This window comes from Prunus persica, chromosome G7, assembly GCF_000346465.2.
Source record: "Prunus persica cultivar Lovell chromosome G7, Prunus_persica_NCBIv2, whole genome shotgun sequence".
In the NCBI taxonomy this organism is placed as follows: Eukaryota; Viridiplantae; Streptophyta; class Magnoliopsida; order Rosales; family Rosaceae; genus Prunus; species Prunus persica.
The window spans coordinates 15,658,609-15,681,935 of record NC_034015.1 but is presented as its reverse complement, the minus strand read 5'-3'; the positions used below and the strand labels follow the sequence as shown (position 1 = coordinate 15,681,935).

Below are 23,327 nucleotides of genomic sequence, written 5' to 3'. Positions count from 1 at the left end.
TGTTCAACAACAGAATTGATAGTATATAGATATATTATCAAAATAAAAATATATTTAACAGTCTATGCCATTAGAGAAGAAATACCACCCCACACTCAAACCTCTCAAGACACCCAAGGCACCCAAACCTTATCCAGCACAAGGTTAGCTCATGATGCACAAGGTCATCTAAATCTGTAGATTTGAAATCAAACTAACATTTCGTAAAAAATGAAAATGATTTTTTTAAACAATTGAGCTACTAGTTTGTCAGCAGCCTCACCACATTTTGTATATAGATAGCGTGTATCTTGGGCAAGCTCATAAAGAATTTGCGTTTTTGTTTTTAAAGAAGATTGCTAGCAGCATGGACTTGGAGATTATGACTTTGCCTCTGAGGGAGGATTAATTAATTAGGTACGCACGCATGTCTTCTAGATATACTTGGACAATAATTCACTGACTTTTCAGATTGCCAACATCATCTGAATTTTTTAAATCTAGATTAAGCAGATTCATGATATATAAAAGTAACACTAGACCAAATGCATTATAGTACAGGCCAAGAAAAGAGAGCGAGGTTTGTACGAAACATGGAGAATATGAGAGTGAAGCATTTGGTGTCTTTCCTTTTATTTCTTTGCTTGACCAGAATCTGCACCCCATCTCCAAACACAGATGCAAACCAGAAGCATTTTGTGCTGGTTCATGGAGCTGGTCATGGGGCATGGTGCTGGTACAAGGTCTCAACTCTACTCAGCTCAATTGGTCATAATGTTACAGCGCTAGACCTAGCAGCATCTGGGGTCAACCCAAAGCAAGTTCAACAACTTCATTCTCTCTCGGATTACGTTGAGCCATTGATGAGATTCATGAAGTCTCTCCCGACAAAGGAGAGGGTCATCCTTGTGGGCCACAGCATGGGTGGGGCAGCCATATCCATTGCCATGGAGAAATTCCCTGAGAAGATTTATACTGCAGTATTTGCCACCGCTGTAATGCCTGGTCCTGCTCTCGACTACTTAAATCTGTCATCTCAGGTAATGAGTTCGACAGACTCACAGATCACAACATCACATACTTTGTCCAAAATATGTTAATTTTAAATGTTTTTTAATGTTAGATTTTAAGTGTCCTCTGTAAATTATTTTACCCCAAAAAAAAAAAAAAAATTAACGGAGCCTCACCATTTGTCGGTGGTAAATTTTGACACTACAAACCCATTTTGCTAGTACTGTTAAAAAAAGATTACTAGTCTATTAATCCTTAAATAAACATATCGTTACTTTTTATATCTTTAAAAACAATATATATAAGGGGATTTTATGTGTAATGTATAAATGCTAGGTTTGATTTTCTAAAGGGAATTTAGTTTTAAATTTCGAGTTCTCATTGTACATAGGTCAACCCCAACTCAAGATAATTAATTAAACCCATCAGATTAACCAACAATAACACGAAATGACATGACATGACATGATGATACAAACACGATATATATAATCCTTTAATATTAAAGTCCAAATGTATCGACCAATTGATATATATATAATCTTTCGACTTTGATATAAAAGAATATATATATATATATGATAAATTACTCAAATGGTCCTCAAGTTTATACTCGATTTACATTTTGGTCCCTCAATTAAATTATTCTTTCAAATGGTCTATCAACTCTATATTATTCGCTCTATTGGTCATACCGTTATATTCTGTCAATATTCCCGTTAAATATGAGGGTAAATTGGTCATTATTTACCCAAAATTTAGGTTAAATCTAACAGAAAATTAGACGGTAGGACCATTGGAGCAAATAATATAGAATTGATGGATCATTTGAACGAATAATTTAGTTGAAAGATTAAAATATAAATCAGGTATAAGTTTGAAGACAATTTGAGTAATTTACCCTATATATATATATATATATTAATAACTACGTGTTTAAAAAATTATACAGATTTTGAACAGTCTGGATTTGATGGACACTCAATTTAGATATGATCGGGGACCCAACAATCCTCCTACCGCCGCACTTCTTGGGCCAAAGTTATTGTCGTCGTCAATGTACCAACTCTCACCACCAGAGGTATGTCTTTACAAAGAAAGAACAGTAAAAATTGGTTTTATGCACGTGTCCTTTTAGCTGATATTGTTCGTCTTTCTCTTTTCTTTCTTGGTTGGTGATGATCAACGAACAGGATTTAACCCTAGCATTGTCCTTGGTAAGATTCACTCCTCTCTTTAGTGATGATATAAAACTCACTAATGAGAAATATGGATCGGTTCGTAGAGTATTCATCGGGTGCGACCAAGACCATATAATAACTGAGAAATCGCGAATGTTGATGATCAATAAGAATCCGCCGAATGAAGTCAAATTGATCAATGGTTCTGATCACATGGTGATGTTCTCTAGACCGCTTGAGCTGTTCTCCTACCTCAAGGAGGTTGCTGAGAGTTAGACTTTCATAAAAAATGCAGCCATTTATGAATAAACTTTTAGAAAATAAAATGTAATCTATATGACAAATTTAATTCCGTAGATCATAAGGCTCAATGATCTCTAAGTGTGATGTTTTAAATAAAGAAATTTGATGACTTTTAAGATGTAGATTAATTTGGTACTTATTCGATGTGAGTCCATATAGTCACTTCCACATCCATACTTGTATCGAGCCACATACAACTCCAACAAAAATTCTTATGACTAGGATCGTAGCACTTTTGGTATATACAGGGGCGGAGCTACTAATTCGGGAGCATCCCGGCACCCCCTCGTTTTTATATTAAAAATTATTATTTATTAATATCTTTTATGATACTTCTAATATTTCTAGGGTTTTCTCTTCAAGTTTACATATTTTTTTCCATGTTTTAGATCAATTTTCTAAAAATTTAGTATACATATTATTATTTTTTACACAAGCCCTTCAAATTTAAGAGTCATTTTCACCAATTTCTCTAGATTTGTACTACTTATTCTCTTATTCTTCATATAATATATTATCAAGTTTCAACTGGGTTGACTCACTTAATTAAGATTGTGTTGAGGCCCAAAGACATTTAAAGCCTAATATAACATATAATTTCAGTCATGCATTAATTCGAGCTGTATTTTGGGATTTAATTCATTAATACATTTTTTCCGTGCTAATCACCTATCAACCTCACATGAACCTCAAATAAATATAGAAATAGTGTACATGCCATGCCAAACTAATAATACATTTTTCCCGTGCTAATCACCTATCAACCTCACATGAACCCAAGTTATGTGGTTTACGGGGCTTGCATGAGGAATTGTGGTGTGGAAGGTTACAGAGGTCCACAAGGCCCACGGAAACTCTTGGATAATGGAGACTTTGGGCTAGCTACTTGGGAGCACCAAAGTCCAAGCCCATTACTTAGAGTTCTCCAATGTAGGTGAGTAAATGAGATATTTTTCAAGCACTTCATTTTACCCATAGGAAATAGTCATTTTCCAACTACTTAGTTTTACCCGTTGGAAACAAACTTTTTCCAGTACTTCCTATTATCCACTGGTAACAAGCAGTTTCTAGTGCTTCCTTTTACCCATAGGAAATGATCAGTTTATGGTACCTAGCTTTACCTGCTGGAAAATAGCATGCCTTAGTGCTCCCTTTTAACCACTGGAATGGGCTGGTTCCAACACCTCCCTTTACCTATTGGAAATAAAGAAAAACCCTCACCCTCTATAAATTGGCATTCATGGCTCAAGCAAAAGACACCAATTTTTCTTCAGCCAACACTCCCTCACTCGGCTGCTACAAACATCCCAGCAGCCATCAACCCCATGCAGTAACCACCAGACCATTTTCTTTCCTCCATTCTGAAATTGGTACTTAGGTGGGATAAATTTAAAAGATATTCAATCAAAAACGCAACAACCTTCACACACTCTAGACCTTGACCAAATACTCTTATGACTAGTCAACTGTTAGATACGAATTATACCAAACAATAACATACACAGAGCATACCAAGATGTACCTGCAGGCCTAGAGAATTACTAGTGATAACCTAGGCACTCAGAAGGACCCATCAATCTAGGCATCCCCTGTGCTAGCAACAACTATGGTGAAAGTGTGTGAAGACAACATAATCAAGCAAACACCAAACAGCAGAAAAAGATGACTAGTCAACCGCACAAATTCAGATGACTAGTCAACTATCAAGAACACAAACCCAGAAAATTTACAGAGATGGAAACCAGAAATTGTTCACCCAGAAACCCACCATTGGGAAAAACTGGGGGTCATCAACCGACCAGGCAATCCACTAAGCAAAAAGATTCTTACAAAGAACACTAGCAAGCTCAAGAAATTCCTAGGTCTATTTAGGAAAATGAGCTATACCTCCTTTGTGCAATCTTCTTCTCCAACTTAGCAAAGCTTGAAGCTCAGTTCTTCATGGCAATGACAGCTCCTTCTCCAGCTCTTTCATCCCATGGCACTAGCTTGCAAGTTCTAACTCAGATAGAAATGAAATTTGGATTCATGGAGAAAATGACCAATTTATTCAAGAAATCATACTCTTGAAGAAATCAATCTTGAATCTGACCTAGATGTATATGATAGAGTGTTTGATCTAGCAAGATGAAGTTTTCATATTTCAAATGCAGTTTTCAAAAAGAAACAATTTGGAAAACTCAAAGATGAAAAATATGAAGGTTACTCTTGAGGAAGAAGAAGCGAAAGTTTGCTATGAAACTTTCCAAAACTTGTCCCCAAAAGTGACGGCTGCCAAATGAGGAATTCTTTGGCTGTTACCAAAAATTCCTAGGTCAGAATCGACACATAGCAGCTGAAAAATTCGTAGAAAAGGACAAAAAAATGCTTAAGCCCCAGCTGGAAATCCTAATTGAAACAAAGATTGACTAGTCATACGAAGGAAAGATGACTAGTCATACGAATGCAAGATGACTAGTCATACGAAGGAAAGATGACTAGTCATAATCTTAAGAAATTTAGTGAATGCAATGTAGTGTAATGCAGAATTTACCTTTGTCAAACGCATTTTTTCCATCAGAATGTAGGCAGATAAGAACACCTAGAGAAGTAATTCTTAATCTAAACTTAGAGCTTGGGAAACTACAATGATTGAAAGGACCCGCCCCGAATTTTCTCAATACTCGAGGCGAACCCTTTGGAATTCCTGACATCACCCCGAGGCCAGGCCCACTTACTAAAAACCGAGACTTCCTGCCGAAATTTCGGCAGAGTCTCCCCTATAAATTGAACATTTCTCAAAATTTATACCTGCATGAAAACGCATTTAATATTCCCAACTGGTAGCATGCACAATATAATTTCATGCAATTCACACAAATGGCCTTCGGCCTTCCAATAATTCTTAACCAACTACCAAACAATTCAAATACCAACTATGACTAACATTTAGTCTGTGGCTGCACCCAATAACCTTAGGCTGCCTACGTACCCTCCTTGAGGGATCAAGCCACACGTAGTTCTTCCTTAAAACCCAATTCCACACTTAGGCGATACCTTATTTCATTTCTCTGTATTTCATATAATCTCTCCATACGCCGGTACAACCAACGCCACGTATGGGGCCTGTCAACACGCCGAATAACCTACGCCACGTGCGACCATGTCATATTATCATAATATCCCCCCATACGCCGGTACAACCAACGCCACGTATGGGGTCTGTCTCAACGCCGGATAACTTACACCAAGCGAGACCTGCACATCATATCACAAATCTCCACATACGCCGGTACAACCAACGCCACGTATGAGGTCTATCGACACGCCGGATAACCTACGCCATGTGCGACCTCAACACAATATCACATAGCTCCCCATACGCCGGTACAACCAACGCCACGTATGGGGCCTGTCTCAACGCCGGATAACCTACGCCACGTGAGACCTGAACATAATATCACAAATCTCCCTATACGCCGGTACAACCAACGCCACGTATGGGGCCTGTCCGCACGTCGGATAACCTACGCCACGTGGGACCTAAATTTCACTTGGTGGTACTTGTAGTAAATCCAAAATCCGGAGAGGTACCTAAAGTAGTGCGTATAGCACTCCAAACTGACATTCTAGGCTCTGTTGCACCCTTTTACAACCATATATAATTATAGTTATATAAATTAATTCTAATATTGTGTAACCCTCCACAATAGTCTAGCACCCGATAATCTCCCCTGGAGAGGTGAGATTACTCCGGGTGGCTCACGGTCAACCAAGGATCAAACTACTCTAACTCTGGTCAAACGGACCTGCGGAACCCACGACCTCCAATTTCCGATCCGGAAGTCCCTATGGGTTCTATCAGGTATAGGACACTTGTCCTGCGAGTTTGGTTCAGATCGGACGGTCGGATTGTTCACGATCGCACGATCTGACAATTAATATAAAATATAAATTTTAAAATCATTATTCGGAATATCCGAGGCTCCGATTCACGATCTGTGAATTCCTACACGATCCTAGAATTACCTAGATTAACATATATTAAATTTGGAACCATCCAACGGTCCCAACCTATCGAACCCGGATAACGCATAATATGCGAATATCCGTTCGATAGTCGAACGACGTCCGAATTGAGATCCGCGAAATCCTACGCACTCGTGACAACCTAAGGATCTCATCGGAACACAGTGCTACTTTTCTACAGTGCCCACGCGCCGCCGCACGCGCCGGCAGCGCGTGGGTGCCCAAAGCGATAACGCTTCGCCGGAAAATCTCAAAACCACGGCTCCAAACTCCTACCCTAGGTATAACACCCTATTTGGAGCCACTTTTGTTCTTGGACCTACCCCAAAAAGTGGCCGGAAATGGCCGATCACGGCGGCCGAAGTTTGGCCGATTTTCAATTCGAAAATCGAGTGATCTAGAGGTCGAATCGATCAAAACCCAGCCAACAGGCAGCTAGAGCATGAAAAGTAGGTGAGAAACCATATCTTGCTCGTCGGATTTGGTGGCCGGAGGAGGGAGATCAACAGCGGCGAAGATCGGACGACGCCGGCCATTTCTCCTCCATTTTTCGACGAAACCGCGGCGGCTGGAGGCGGGAGACGGCTGGGGCTGGAAGAGGACGACGCCCCGGTCATTTTGGTACTGGCCTCGTCCACAGCCGTGGCCGGTGGCCGGAGTTACAAGGAGAAAGAGAGAGGGCCAACGGGAGAGAGGGAGAGGTTGCGGGAAAGAGAGAGAGAGAGAGAGAGAGAGAGAGAGAGAGAGAGAGAGAGAGAGAGAGAGAAATCTGAGTTTTTATAAAAAAATCCCATTTTGAAATATTTATGATTGTGCCACTGGGCTTCTTTTGACCATATCTCTCTCGTTACAACTCCGATTCGAGCCCACTACGTGTCTATGAACTCGTCTCAGTACGACCTATCCAAAAATACTAGTCACTGCCCCAAACTCTCTCCGGTTAGAAATATGACTAAAATACCCTTAAATAATTAAATAATTAAATAAGGATTAAATTCGGGGTCGGGGTGTTACAATGATTGTCCTATTACAAAATTGTCAAAGGAAGCCAAAAGCAAAAAACTCAAAATGCATACATTAACCCATTCAGCCACTGCAAGCATTCCATTTAGTAATTTTGCTAGAAATCAAAGCTGACATGCAACTGCAGGGTGTTTTCGTAAAAAAATGGTATTTGATATATTTTTTATATTCACAACGTTGAATATATACAAGGATTTATATAGGCACCCTACGTTTTGATCCTACAATTTAGTAATTAACCTGGAATCCTAACTTGCAGACAACGAAAATATACAAGCTAGGAAAGAATATATTTCCAATGATTTCATATCTTAATACTTTTAAGGTTTCGTTATAATAATTTCGAACATTGCACCAAAACATATAAGATAATCCTCCATTTATAGCCAAATAGGTGTGAGATACATTAATTTGTTTTTCCTGTGCATTATGTTGTTGATACGTATGTGTTGAATTTTCAGAAATTCCAAACGAGATCAGCAGTATAGAGCTGCAGTTGTGGATGCAATTCAATGTCCTAAAAGGTCATGTTACTGATGTTGTCTTCAACATGTCTTCTTTGAAAAATCTGGCTCTATCAGGAAACAAACTTGAATGGTAGTCTTCCAGACAACATATGTCAACATCTTTCTGTTATTCAAGGGTTGTATTTGCCTTATAAGTAGAGGTCTCAGGTTTGAACTCCCTATGACATCTTAGTTGTGTGTATGTAAAAAACACTACATTCCATGTAGTTTAGACAATCGCTGGTACTAAAGAAAATTTGCTACCTCAACAACTTAAATACCCTTAGGGCACTTACTTAGTACTATTAGGGGTCGTTTGGTACACAGGCTTGGCTTGGACTGGATTGGACTAAATTTAGTATCATGTTTGTTTCATTTAATTCTAGTCTTAGATGGGATTGCAGATACCGGGCCCACCAAAAATACCTCACTAGGAGGGGACTACTAAACCCATGTAGAAAGGGAGGATTAGCTAGTCCTATGTTCACCAATATATAAGATGCATATATTATATTGTAATACTAATAACATATATTATTATTATTATTATTATTATTATTATTATTATTATTATTATTATTATTATTATTATTATTATTATTATTACATACACATATACTATAATGTACATATATACATGTATATACACATATACATGTATATATATAAATACATATATACATATATAATATATATATAAATACATATAGATATATACACATATATTATTATTATAATATACTCATATACACATACATATTAATATTATAATAATACATACATGTATACATACATATTAATATTATAATAATACATACATGTATACATGTATATATGTAATATATATTATATTATATATTAATGTACATATATACACGTATATACATATATATATAAACACATATATACATATATAATATATAAATACATATAGATATATACACGTATATTATTATTATAATATACTCATATACACATACATATTAATATTATAATAATAGCATACATGTATATATGTAATATATATAAGTATATATACATATATGTGTATATATATTATACCCATGTATGTATTATAATATACATATACACATATACATTATATATTTATACTATATGTATATATATTATAATATACATATATACATGTATATTATTATTATAACATACCCATATATATTATCTATTATAATATACATATATATGTATATGTATTATACCCATGTATATATTATAATATATAGATACACCTATATACACATATATTATATACATGTATATACGTATATATATATGTATATTATAATATATAATATATATACATATATTATATATACATATGTATTTTATAATATATATAATGTATATGTATATATAAATACATATATAATATACATATATACACTTATATACATGTATATTATTATTATTATTATAACATACCCATATATATTATATATATTATATTATACATACATATATATAAATATATGTATATGTATTATACCCATGTATATTATAATATACATATATACACCTATATACACTTATATATATATGTATGTACGTTTATATTATTTAAAATATATAATATTATTATAATATACTTATATACATGTATATATACATATATATATATTATATGTATGTATATATACATATATATTATATATATTATAAAATACATATATACATATACAGAGAGCTTCCATTGAGGGATCCCTCAAATAAGCTTATTTGAGGGACACCCCTTGTAGGCCCCACTCCGGATTGTATTTCACTAATCCAAACCGTCGATTTTGTACATACTCATTCAAAGATCATCTCAACAAAAAATCACTTGAATCCGATATTATTTGACCACTCAATTAAGCTATTGAAATTTTAGCATTTTCTTGAAGCATCGTATTCATTGATTTTGTAAGACACAATTGGATGTCGAAATGGTTTCCGATTTGTCTAATTTTTTGTAAGGATGATCTATGAATAAAGACCTAAAAAATAGATGGTTTGGATCATTGGGAAAAAAATTGTAGGGTACCCTAAGGGGCGTCCCTCAAATAAAATTATTTGAGGGATCCCTCAATAGAAGGGGACTGTATACATATATATATAGATATTTTTGAAAACATAAAAAAAAATTCTAGTCATAGTCCAAGCATACACCAAACGCAGGATAAGTGTTATCCAACTTAGACCAAGCCAAGCCAAGCCAAACCAGTCCCTAAACATAGTCCATGCTAAGACAGTCCTGTGTACCAAACGAGCCCTTAAATTATACAGAATTGCATGGATGTTCTTGCATTTTCCAAAATAAATAAAGGTCGTAATTCCTATCCTTCTAAAAAAGAGAAAAATAAATTCCTTGACGTGGGATTAAGACAAACTCAAGGCCGGCTTGCCACTCCTAGGTGGCTTTAGGCGTTTAAAACAATAATAAGGGGGACGCTAGAGATACACACTCCAACATATGACAATAAAACTAAGACTATACCAAATGCCAAGCAAAGATTGGAGCATATGTGATCAGCTGAGCATTTTGAGTATTTCGTTTTATTTGTTTGCTTGAGAAGAATGTGAACCTCATCTCCAACCCTAGATGCCTTTATGAAGCATTTTGTGCTAGTTCATGGAGCTAGCCATGGAGATGGAGCATTGTGTTGGTATAAGTTGTCAACTCATCAAATAACTAAACCATCTCCAATTTGATTGAGTTTTTGCACATATGATCTTTAAATTGTGATTTAAAAAATGAATGGTTTAGATAATGACACGTATATTGTGAAGATTACTTAATCACACCACACTCAAACCTCTCAAGACACCCAAGGCACCCAAAACCTTACAAAAGGTCAGTTCATGATGCAAAGGACTCAAATGATATGGATGAACCTAAGCATATTCCTCTCTTATATTCTTTGATACAATTCTAGAGACGTCTTGTATAGAACTTTATAAACTCTCAAATGTATAAACCAAATGCAAGAAAAGCCTAGCTGCAATTTAAATGCTGAAAAGTCGAAGTATTCTTTGTTGCTGCTATATTGTCCATTTCCTCGGTTATGGAAACTTCAACACACATGCCTGACTAAAAAAAGATTATACACAAAAAGAGTGACACATGCATGCATAGTATGGGTGTGGACAATCTGGCAGCCTCATCACCGCCTTTTGTATGGATAGCGTTTATCTTGAGCAAGCTTATTCGTAAATTAATGTCTAAACTTTTGTGAAAGATAAAATTAATCAAAATCAAAGAATTTGTCCTTTTGTTTTCAGAGAAGATTCAAAATGGACTTGGAGAAGTATGACTTTGCCACTGAGGGAGGAATAAAAGTAACATCACTGAGGGAGGAATAAATGCACGTGCATACCTCTAGATATATTTTGACAATTATTCACTGACTTTTCAGATTGCCAACATCATCTGAATTTTTTTATCTAGATTATGCGGATTCATGATATATAAAAGTAACACTAGACCAAATGCATTATAGCACAGGCCAAGAAAAGAGAGCGAGGTTTGTACAAAACATGGAGAATATGAGAGTGAAGCATTTGGTGTCTTTCCTTTTATTTCTTAGCTTGACCAGAATCTGCACCCCATCTCCAAACCCAGATGCAAACCAGAAGCATTTTGTGCTGGTTCATGGAGCTGGTCATGGGGCATGGTGCTGGTACAAGGTCTCAACTCTACTCACCTCAATTGGTCATAATGTTACAGCTCTAGACCTAGCAGCATCTGGGGTCAACCCAAAGCAAGTTCAACAACTTCATTCTCTCTCGGATTACGTTGAGCCATTGATGAGATTCATGAAGTCTCTCCCGCCAAAGGAGAGGGTCATCCTTGTGGGCCACAGCATGGGTGGGGCAGCCATATCCATTGCCATGGAGAAATTCCCTGAGAAGATTTATATTGCAGTATTTGCCACCGCTTTAATGCCTGGTCCTGCTCTCAACTACTCAAATCTGTCATCTCAGGTAATGAGTTCGACAGACTCACAGATCACAACATCACATACTTTGTCCAAAATATGTTAATTTTAAATGTTTTTTAATGTCAGATTTTAAGTGTCCTCTGCAAATTATTTTACTCCCAAAAAAAAATATATATCGGAGCCTCACCATTTGTCGGTGGTAAATTTTGACACTACAAACCCATTTTGCTAGTACTGTTTGAAAAAGATTACTAGTCTATTAATCCTTAAATAAACATATCATTACATTTTATGTTTTTAAAAATAATATATATATATATATAGTCCCCGTCTATTGAGGGATCTCTCAAATAATTTTATTTGAGGGACGCCATTTAGGGTACCCTACCATTTTTTTCCCAATGATCCAAACCATCTATTTTTTAGGTCTTCATTCATAGCTCATCCTTACAAAAAATTAGACAAATCGGAAACCGTTTCGACATCTAATTGTGTCTTACAAAATCAATAAACACGGTGTTTTAAGAAAATACTAAAATTTCAATAACTTAATTGGGTGATCAAATGATATCTGATTCAAGTGATTTTTTGTAGAGATGATCTTTGAATGAGTATCTACAAAATAAACGGTTTGGATTAGTGAAATACAATCCGGAGTGGGGCCTACAAGGGGTATCCCTCAAATAAGCTTATTTGAGGGATTCCTCAATATAAGCTCTCTTTATATATATACACACACAGAGATCATCTCTACAAAAAATCACTTGAATCCGATATCATTTGACCATTCAATTGAGTTATTGAAATTTTAGTACTTTCTTGAAGCACCGTGTTAATTGATTTTGTATGATACAATTAGATGTCGAAACGGTTTCCGATTTGTCTAATTTTTTGTAAGGATGATCTATGAATGAAGACCTAAAAAATAGATGGTTTGGATCATTGGAAAAAAAATTGTAGAGTACCCTAAAGGGCGTCCTTCAAATAAAATTATTTGAGGGATCCCTCAATAGAAGGATATATATATATATATATATATATATATATATGAATAAGAGTTACAACTATAATTTGGGCTCCCATATTGGGTATTTAGTCATATTTGAGATATTTAGTCATATACTCATTTTTAGCACTAAAACTATAAATAAACCCTACACCATTTAATTTCTATAAACAAACAAAAAAAAAACTCAAAAAATGACAGCTGGTCCTATTGAATTTAATTTTGATTATTAAATTACTTTAATATCCTATTGAGTGCTTTGGGCTTTTTTATGAGGTTTTGGGGTTGAGTTTGTTTTAATAAATTAATGGCAATTTTGTAATTTAAAAGAAGTTAAAAGTTTTTTTGTTATGTTGTAAATGAACTTTGAATGTGTTTCTAAAGTCCATTTCATGTATGTTTTTTTATAATTTGGACTCCTATATTGGGTATAATAGTGAATCTCCCTGCTGAAGGGAATTTAGTAATAGGGTTCAGCCTCAACTCAATACAATTAATTAAACCCATCAGATTAGGGATGACTAGCTAATAACACGAAATGACATGACATGATGACACAAACACGATATAATCCTTTAATATTAAAGTCCAAATGTATCGACTAATTGATATATATAATGTTCCGACTTTGGAATAAAAGAATTTCTGTATATATATATATATGATGAATATTAACAACTATGTCTTTAAAAAAATTATGCAGATTTTAAACAGTGTGGATTTTATGGACAGTCAGTTTAGATATGATCGGGGACCCAACAATCCTCCTACGGCCACGCTTATTGGGCCAAAGTTATTGTCGTCGTCAATGTACCAACTCTCACCACCAGAGGTATGTCTTTACAAAAGGAGGAAAAGTAAAATTTGATTTTATGCACTTGTACTTTTAACTAATATTGTTCATCTTTCTCTTTTCTTTCTTGGTTGGTGATGTATCAACGAACAGGATTTAACACTAGCATTGTCCTTGGTGAGATTCTCTCCTCTCTTTAGTGATGATATAAAACTCACTAAAGAGAAATATGGATCGGTTCGTAGAGTATTCATCGGGTGCGACCAAGACCATGTAATAACTGAGAAATTGCAAATGTTGATGATCAATAAGAATCCGCCGAATGAAGTCATATGGATCAATGGTTCTGATCACATGGTGATGTTCTCTAGACCGCTTGAGCTGTTCTCCTACCTCAAGGAGGTTGCTCAGAGTTAGACTTTCATAAAAAAAATGCAGCCATACATGAATAAACTTTTAGACAATAAAATGTAATCTATATGACAAATTTAATTCCGTAGATCATAAGGCTCAACGGATCTCTAAGTGTGATGTTTTAAATAAAAAAATTTGATGTCATTAATAATGGATCACCTACTTTTAAGATGTAGATTAATTTGGTACTTATTCGATGTAAGTCCATAGTTACTTCCACATCCATACTTGTATCGAGCCACATACAACTCGAACAAAAATTCTTATGACTAGTCTCTTCAAGTTTACATATATTTTTCCATGTTTTAGATCAATTGTCTAAAAATTTAGTATACATATTATTATTTTTTTACACAAGGCCTTCAAATTTAAGAGTCATTTTCACCCATTTCTCTAGATTTGTGACTATGTGTTCTCTTATTCTCCATATAATATATTATCAAGTTTCAATTAGGTTGACTCACTTAATTAAGATTGTTAATATCTTTCTCTTATTCTTTATTGTTTTCAAACCTTGAGACCGCTGTTGTTTGAAAGTCAGCTCCACTACTAATTAGGTGAATTGTTGGAGCAAACTTATGACATCCGATATAGTCCATGTTACCCACCGTCCAATACCAAAAATACCATACCGTGATTAAATTATATCTCAAATAGTTCTTAAGCGAGTGATATATCATCTCCAAATTCAAATTCTCTCTAATAAAATATGAATTTTTTTTAATCTGGGTAGTAGACTTTACATTTATATATCATGAGTACTATATTGGGTTGTTTTAAAATCGTCTCTTACGTGAATCAAATTCGATCTCTTACGTAAATCGAATCAGAATGCACTTAAAAGAGGAAGAGAATTTAGCCCATTTTTCACTATAATGCCACCACATGTGCATATTAAAAAATTTACTTCGACTAGTTGACTTTACATTGTCACGCGAAAGAAAGAATTTTCGAAGATATATATGTTGTATACGAAACAAATTCTGTACAAAAAGTCCAGGCCATGAGCACGTTGAATAATTTTTTTTATTATTATGCAGATTGGAAATTTATAAAATAAAAGGTACCCAAATGATTTTGCAGATTTGGCATATATGTTAAAGAAACCAATTAATGAACGCCTAGTGTTACAAACCATTGGTGAATACATATGCCACGTCCTCGGCATTTGCATGAGTGGTTCTGTTTACTCCTTGACCAATAATGCGGAAGGATATGTTAGTTTATTAGTCCATATCTCCAATCTTCAAATGCCGAATTGGGTGAAGGATATTTCCTATAAATGCAAACCCACGGAAGGAGATGTTAATGAGAAGGAAAATGGAGCACATGAAAAACAAGTCTCTTCTCTTTTGTCTCTTACTTATTTGCTTGGCAAAAATTTGTACCTCATCGCCATCTCCACCTCCTCCTAATTACCCTCAAAACCGAACCCAAACTAGCCCAAGTGGGAAGAAGCATTTTGTGTTGATTCATGGAGCTGGTCTTGGAGCATGGTCTTGGTATAAGGTGGCAACTTTACTCAAAGATTCAGGCCACAATGTCACAGCCCTAGACTTGGGAGCATCTGGGATCAACCCAATTCAGATACAACAACTTCGTTCGATCTCGCAATATGTCGAGCCATTGACAAAGCTCATGGTGTCTCTTCCACCAAAGGAGAGGATCATCCTCGTTGGTCACAGCATGAATGGGGCAGTCATATCTATTTTCATGGAGAGATTTCCTGAGAAAATTGCTGCTGCAGTGTACGTCACGGCTTTCATGTCTGGTCCTACTCTCAATTACTCGACTATATTGACAGAGGTAATGAGTTCACGAGCACACACCAAAGTTGAATCCATTGTGTATATTTATTAACAAATTATATTTTCAAAAAATGTACAGGTTAATAAAAGATTGGACTATTTGGACACTCAATATGGATACGATAATGGGACCAACAACCCTCCAACCTCCTTTCTTGTAGGGCCCAAGGCCTTGGCATTGAAGTTTTACCAGCTCTCCTCAGCACAGGTGAGTTGTCTAAAAAATAATTCAAAAATACTATTTCTTTTTAATATAAGCGATAGTCTAATTTATAATTACTAAGATATCATTGGGATTCAAACCTGCGATCACGTTACTGCTACTTTAATTTCTTTTTCCCTTTTTTTTTTCTCTTGTTGTTTTTGACATTTTGTTTGGTGACATATTAATGAACAGGATAAAACGCTAGTGTTCTCTTTGATAAGATTTTCTCCTCTCTTCAATTATGATGTAATAAAGCTCACCAAGGAGAAATATGGATCGGTTCGTAGAGTATTCGTTGTGTCTGGGCAAGACCGGGCAATAGTGTTGGATGTGCAGAATTACATTATCAGGAACAATCCACCAGATGAAGTGAAAGTGATTAGCGATTCTGATCACGTGGTCATGATCTCTAGACCATTGAAGCTCTTCTTCCACCTCCAAAACATTGCTGAGAAATATTCTTAGAAATGATTTAGGACATGTTACTACTATTACACACCGTCATTAAAAAAGGTATTACAAATAAACATTTGCCATCGCTTTTTTCTAGCGTCAACTTTGACGCTGAGCAACTTGATGTCAAATTTATCATGAATTTAAATAGTTTGGTTGAAGTTATAAATTTCAATAAATAAACTAAAAAAAAGAGCTGGAAGATCCACCATGGATTTAACTTCTCGATTGAAGATCCTTTTAACTATAGTTGTATCATCTCTTGTGAACGTGACATAAAATACTACATGTAAATCTTGTTTATGTTGTAAAGTCAAGAGTGGAGTTCACATATTTAGAAATAATGAAGAATGTTGAAGAAGTGGCATCCATATATTGGAAGAAATGATTCACATCCAAAGGAAGCAAAGAGGCTTTGCCTATAAATGAACTTCCTCCCTTTATTGTAAGATGACACACCAACCATCAGAGAAGGAAGAGAGAGCCCAGGCAAAGAGGAGAGAAAGGAAGAAAAGAAAGAAGAGAAGGAAAGAAAGAGGGTGAGTGAGTTGAGAGAAAAAGATAGCAGAGAGAAATTCTCCAAGAGGGAAATATAAGTGAGCCACATATATTGTAAACACTAAAGTGTATCTCTATTATTTTACATAGTGAAAAGTTACTGTTGTTGCTCTCCGAGGACGTAGGCAAGGCCGAACCTCGTTAAATATTGTGTTTTATTTAATTTACGTGCAGCTCAATATTCTCCCATATCCCGTTTATTTTACAACACGTTATCAGCACGATAGTCTCTCCTTTTTACTTCTAAATTTTCTAGCTCAAGACTATGTGGTTATTTCTCTGTCTCCTCTCTATCATATGTCTCCTCTCACTTTACTACTACGACAACATGCAAACTTTCTTTTTTGTATTCTCACAATTTTTATGTTGTTTCATCCATGTTTGTTTAATTTATTTTTTCGTATTGTAATTTGGAGTGGTGCGGTATTATACATCATCCTGTTATTTTATGGTGGTGTAATTTTCATTACCCATCACATTGTAACACATATTAACGTAACAAAAAAGGATGGTGTGATCTTAAAACCCATTTTATTATATCTTGAATAGTGACGCAATTATATTTCCCACAATATATAATATTATTATGAAAAAGTTAATGGTGTATACTAATTTTATTATTGTGCCTTTAATGGATGGTTTCACCTCCTATAATTTTTAGTGGTGATTTTATCCCCGTATTTACTTTATTTACTGTATGGTGTAAGTTTATTACCCATACAACAATATTTATTTAAAGGTGTGGCGCGGGTTATCGTCCACACAACTGCCTTTTATTTAAAAGTATGGAGTTGAATTAGTGCTCATACCCGCACGTTTACTTTATTATTTAAAGTATGGTGCGAGATTAACGTTCATACATGAGGCAATTTAATTTATGAATTTACTTTACCGTACATTTACATTTATTTAAAGTATGGTGCAGGATTATCATACATACCAGCAATTTATTTACAAGCAATTTATTTTATGAATTAATTGAAAGGACCCGCCCCGAATTTTCTCAAAACCCGAGACGAACCCTTTAGAATTCCTGACATCACCCCGATGCCAGGCCCACTTACTAAAAACCGAGACTTCCTGCCGAAATTTCGGCAGAGTCTCCCCTATAAATTGGACATTTCCCAAAATTTATACCTGCATGAAAACACATTTAATATTCCCAACTGGCAGCATGCACAATATAATTTCATGCAATTCACACAAATGGCCTTCGGCCTTCCAATAATTCTTAACCAACTACCAAACAATTCAAATACAAATTATAACTAACATTTAGTCTGCGGCTGCACCTAATAACCTTAGGCTGCCTACGTACCCTCCTTGAGGGATCAAGCCACACGTAGTTCTTCCCTAAAAACCCAATTCCACACTTGGGCGATACCTTATTTCATTTCTTTGTATTACATATAATCTCCCCATACGCCGGTACAACCAACGCCACGTATGGGGCCTGTCAACACGCCGGATAACCTACGCCACGTGCGACCATGCCATATTATCATCATATCTCCCCATACGCCGGTACAACCAACGCCACGTATGGGGCCTGTCCCAACGCCGAATAACCTACGCCACGCAGGACCTCAACATCATATCGCAAATCTCCCCATACGCCGGTACAACCAACGTCACGTATGGGGTCTGTCGACACGCCGGATAACCTACGCCACGTGCGACCTCAACACAATATCACATAATCTCCCCGTACGCCGGTACAACCAACGCCACGTACGGGGCCTGTCTCAACGCCGGATAACCTACGCCACGTGAGACCTGAACAACATATCACATCTCTCCCCATACGCCGGTACAACCAACGCCACGTATGGGGCCTGTCCCAACACCGAATAACCTACGCCACGTGGGACCTAACTTTCACTTGGTGGTATTTGTAGTAATTCCAACATCCGGGGAGGTACCTAAAGTAGTGCGTATAGCACTCCAAACTGACATTCTCGACTCTGTTGTACCCTTGTACAACCATAAATAATTATTATTATATAAATAAATTCTAATATTGTGTGATCCTCCACAATGGTCTAGCACCCGATAATCCCCCCTTAAAAAGGTGAGATTACTCCGGGAGACTAACGGTCAACCAAGGGTCAAAATACTCTAACCCTGGTCAACCGGACCTGCAGAACCCACGACCTCCAATTTCCGATCCGAAAGTCTCTATGGGTTCTACCAGGTATAGGACACTTGTCCTGCAAGTTTGGTTCAGATCGGACGGTCGGATTTCTCACGATCGCACGATCTGACGGTTAATATAGAATATAAACTTTGAAATTATTATTCGGAACATCCGGGGCTCCGATTCACGATCCGTAAAATCCTACACGATCCTAGAAATATCTAGATCAACATACATTAAATTTGGGACCATCCAACGGTCCCAACCTATCGAACCCGGATAACGCGCAATATGCGAATATCCGTTCGATAGTCAAACGACGTCCGAATTGAGATCCGCGAAATCCTACGCACTCGTGACAACCTAAGGATCTCATCGGAACACAGTGCTACTTTTCTACAGTGCCCACGCGCCGCCGCACGCGCCGGCAGCGCGTGGGTGCCCAAAGCGATAACGCTTCGCCGGAAAATCTCAAAACAACGGCTCCAAACTCCTACCCTAGGTATAACACCCTATTTGGAGCCACTTTTGTTCTTGGACCTACCCCAAAAAGTGGCCAGAAATGGCCGATCACGGCGGCCGAAGTTTCGGCCGATTTTCAATTCAAAAATTGAGTTGCCTACGCTAAGAATCGATCTAATCCTACCCAACCATCAGCTAGAGCAGCTCGAGAGGTTCAAAATCCATACCTGGGTTGACGGAATTGGTGGCCGGAGGAGGGAGATTGACGGCGTTGAAGTTCTGGCGACATCCGGGCGAAAATCGCCATTTTCCGGCGGCTGGAGCGGCGGCCGATGGCGGGGATGGGCTGGGTCGTGACGCCGAGGTCGAGCCGGTTCTTTTGACACCGGCCCCGTCCGCAGCCGCGGCCGGTGGCCGGAGTTACGAAGAGAGAGAGAGAGGAGAGGCCGACGTTAGAGAGAGAGAGGAGTCGCGGGAGAGAGAGAGAGAGAGAGAGAGAGAGAGAGAGAGAGGAAAACCAGATTTTATAAAAAAATTCCATTTCAAAATATTTACGATTATGCCACTGGGCTTCTTTTGACCATATCTCTCTCGTTACAACTTCGATTCGAGCCCATTACGTGTCTGTGAACTCGTCTCAGTACGACTTATCCAAAAATACAAGTCGCGGTCCCAAACTCTCTCCGGTTAAAAATATGACTAAAATACCCTTAAATAATTAAATAATTAAATAAGGGTTAAATTTGGAGAAATTTGGGGTCGGGGTGTTACAGACTACCCCCCTTATAAAAATTTCGTCCTCGAAATTTCCTACCTATCACTCGAAGGGTTGTGCGCATGGGGCCCGCATCTACCACTCGGGTTCCCCAAATTCTTTCTCCACAACCGCGTTGGCAACCAAGCCAAAAGCTCTAGCTACGCAAACAGAGCAAGAGAAGTCTCCTTCTCTAACTATGGCGAGCTCGCGTGAGAGAGCAAGGAGGAAGAACCCTAATGTTCCACTCCTGTCAATCGCGGCATTCAAGCTCACGCGAATGAAGTACGATTCCACCCAACTCCACCACTTCTCCCTTTAATTTGCCAACATGATTCTTTGAGAGAAATGTCAGAAAGGATCATTGTTACCGAATTGTACTCATCGTCGATCTCTCTCGACCATGATCCATTTCTGATTCCAATGAAAGATCTCTACTCAAACGTGCTCACGTGAGAAGAGACCCCAAAGTACTCTCTCCATCTCCATAGGTAGGATTACTCAATCCATCTGGGTCTCATCCTTGGATTTGACCACAGTATTCCTACCACACACGAGCCTCTTTCTGTAAGAGACACTTGTGATTTCGATTATTCTAACGCCACCTTTCAAATCTTGGATCTCTTGATCCAATGTCAAGGAGTTGCTCCTCCTAGACAAAGGTTGTGCTCTTAGTATCTTCGACTCGGTGCTCTAGGCACACAGTCGAAAATTAGCAACATGTTCAGGCAATGGAGGATCCCTAGAAGCAGGTTGATCAACTCCATATCCTCCCGCTTATGCGGACGCATGACCAACTTTGTCATAGGAACATCCAACTGTACCCTAAGTACAGGTGTTACCCTATGCAAACTTTCGGCTTCTAGTCGCAATCTTCCGGAACATCTGAAACAACCACTGTCTGTGGTAAAGCTCCAGCCCTTCCTATGTTCCGGCGGCCTATGTATCTTTCCTCTGTGAAATAATTTGACTTTTGTGACGTTCTCAACGTCGCAAATGTACCATTCCGAGATGGAACCCATTTTGATCCCCACAATTTAAGGATGCACATAAAGTGCAGGGTCCACAGGGAATTGAACCTAGAGCTCTGATACCAACTGAAAGGACCCGCCCCGAATTTTCTCAAAACCCGAGACGAACCCTTTAGAATTCCTGACATCACCCCGATGCCAGGCCCACTTACTAAAAACCGAGACTTCCTGCCGAAATTTCGGCAGAGTCTCCCCTATAAATTGGACATTTCCCAAAATTTATACCTGCATGAAAACACATTTAATATTCCCAACTGGCAGCATGCACAATATAATTTCATGCAATTCACACAAATGGCTTTCAGCCTTCCAATAATTCTTAACCAACTACCAAACAATTCAAATACAAATTATAACTAACATTTAGTCTGCGGCTGCACCTAATAACCTTAGGCTGCCTACGTACCCTCCTTGAGGGATCAAGCCACACATAGTTCTTCCCTAAAAACTCAATTCCACACTTGGGCGATACCTTATTTCATTTCTTTGTATTACATATAATCTCCCCATACGCCGGTACAACCAACGCCACGTATGGGGCCTGTCAACACGCCGGATAACCTATGCCACGTGCGACCATGCCATATTATCATCATATCTCCCCATACGCCGATACAACCAACGCCACGTATGGGGCCTGTCCCAACGCCGGATAACCTACGCCACGCAGGACCTCAACATCATATCGCAAATCTCCCCATACGCCGGTACAACCAACGCCACGTATGGGGTCTGTCGACACGCCGGATAACCTACGCCACGTGCGACCTCAACACAATATCACATAATCTCCCCGTACGCCGGTACAACCAACGCCACGTACGGGGCCTGTCTCAACGCCGGATAACCTACGCCACGTGAGACCTGAACAACATATCACATCTCTCCCCATACGCCGGTACAACCAACGCCACGTATGGGGCCTGTCCCAACACCGGATAACCTACGCCACGTGGGACCTAACTTTCACTTGGTGGTATTTGTAGTAATTCCAACATCCGGGGAGGTATCTAAAGTAGTGCGTATAGCACTCCAAACTGACATTCTAGACTCTGTTGTACCCTTGTACAACCATAAATTATTATTATTATATAAATAAATTCTAATATTGTGTAATCCTCCACAATGGTCTAGCACCCGATAATCCCCCCTTAAAAAGGTGAGATTACTCCGGGAGACTAACGGTCAACCAAGGGTCAAACTACTCTAACCCTGGTCAACCGGACCTGCAGAACCCACGACCTCCAATTTTCGATCCGAAAGTCTCTATGGGTTCTACCAGGTATAGGACACTTGTCCTGCAAGTTTGGTTCAGATCGGACGGTCGGATTTCTCACGATCGCACGATCTGACGGTTAATATAAAATATAAACTTTAAAATTATTATTCGGAACATCCGGGGCTCCGATTCACGATCCGTAAAATCCTACACGATCCTAGAAATATCTAGATCAACATATATTAAATTTGGGACCATCCAACTATCCCAACCTATCGAACCCGGATAACGCGCAATATGCGAATATCCGTTCGATAGTCAAACGACGTCCGAATTGAGATCCGCGAAATCCTACACACTCGTGACAACCTAAGAATCTCATCGGAACACAGTGCTACTTTTCTACAGTGCCCACGCGCCACCGCACACGCCGGCAGCGCGTGGGTGCCCAAAGCGATAACGCTTCGCCGGAAAATCTCAAAACCACGGCTCCAAACTCCTACCCTAGGTATAACACCCTATTTGGAGCCACTTTTGT

The 23,327-nt window shown here is 37.8% G+C and overlaps 3 protein-coding genes across 3 annotated transcripts; all 3 read left to right on the top strand.

Moving 5' to 3' along the window:
- On the top strand, positions 496-2,648 carry LOC18769276 (salicylic acid-binding protein 2). The gene is made up of 3 exons (XM_007203365.2): positions 496-1,019; positions 1,943-2,071; positions 2,184-2,648. The coding sequence occupies exons 1-3, from the start codon at positions 525-527 to the stop codon at positions 2,445-2,447; spliced, it is 888 nt and encodes a 295-aa protein (XP_007203427.2). The 5' UTR covers positions 496-524; the 3' UTR covers positions 2,448-2,648.
- LOC18770153 (salicylic acid-binding protein 2) lies at positions 11,488-14,453 on the top strand. Its single transcript, XM_007202135.2, has 3 exons — positions 11,488-11,992; positions 13,659-13,787; positions 13,902-14,453. Exons 1-3 carry the CDS (start codon positions 11,498-11,500, stop codon positions 14,163-14,165), a joined length of 888 nt encoding a protein of 295 aa, XP_007202197.2. The 5' UTR covers positions 11,488-11,497; the 3' UTR covers positions 14,166-14,453.
- LOC18771773 (salicylic acid-binding protein 2) lies at positions 15,433-16,989 on the top strand. Its single transcript, XM_007203058.2, has 3 exons — positions 15,433-15,968; positions 16,050-16,178; positions 16,368-16,989. The coding sequence occupies exons 1-3, from the start codon at positions 15,465-15,467 to the stop codon at positions 16,638-16,640; spliced, it is 906 nt and encodes a 301-aa protein (XP_007203120.2). The 5' UTR covers positions 15,433-15,464; the 3' UTR covers positions 16,641-16,989.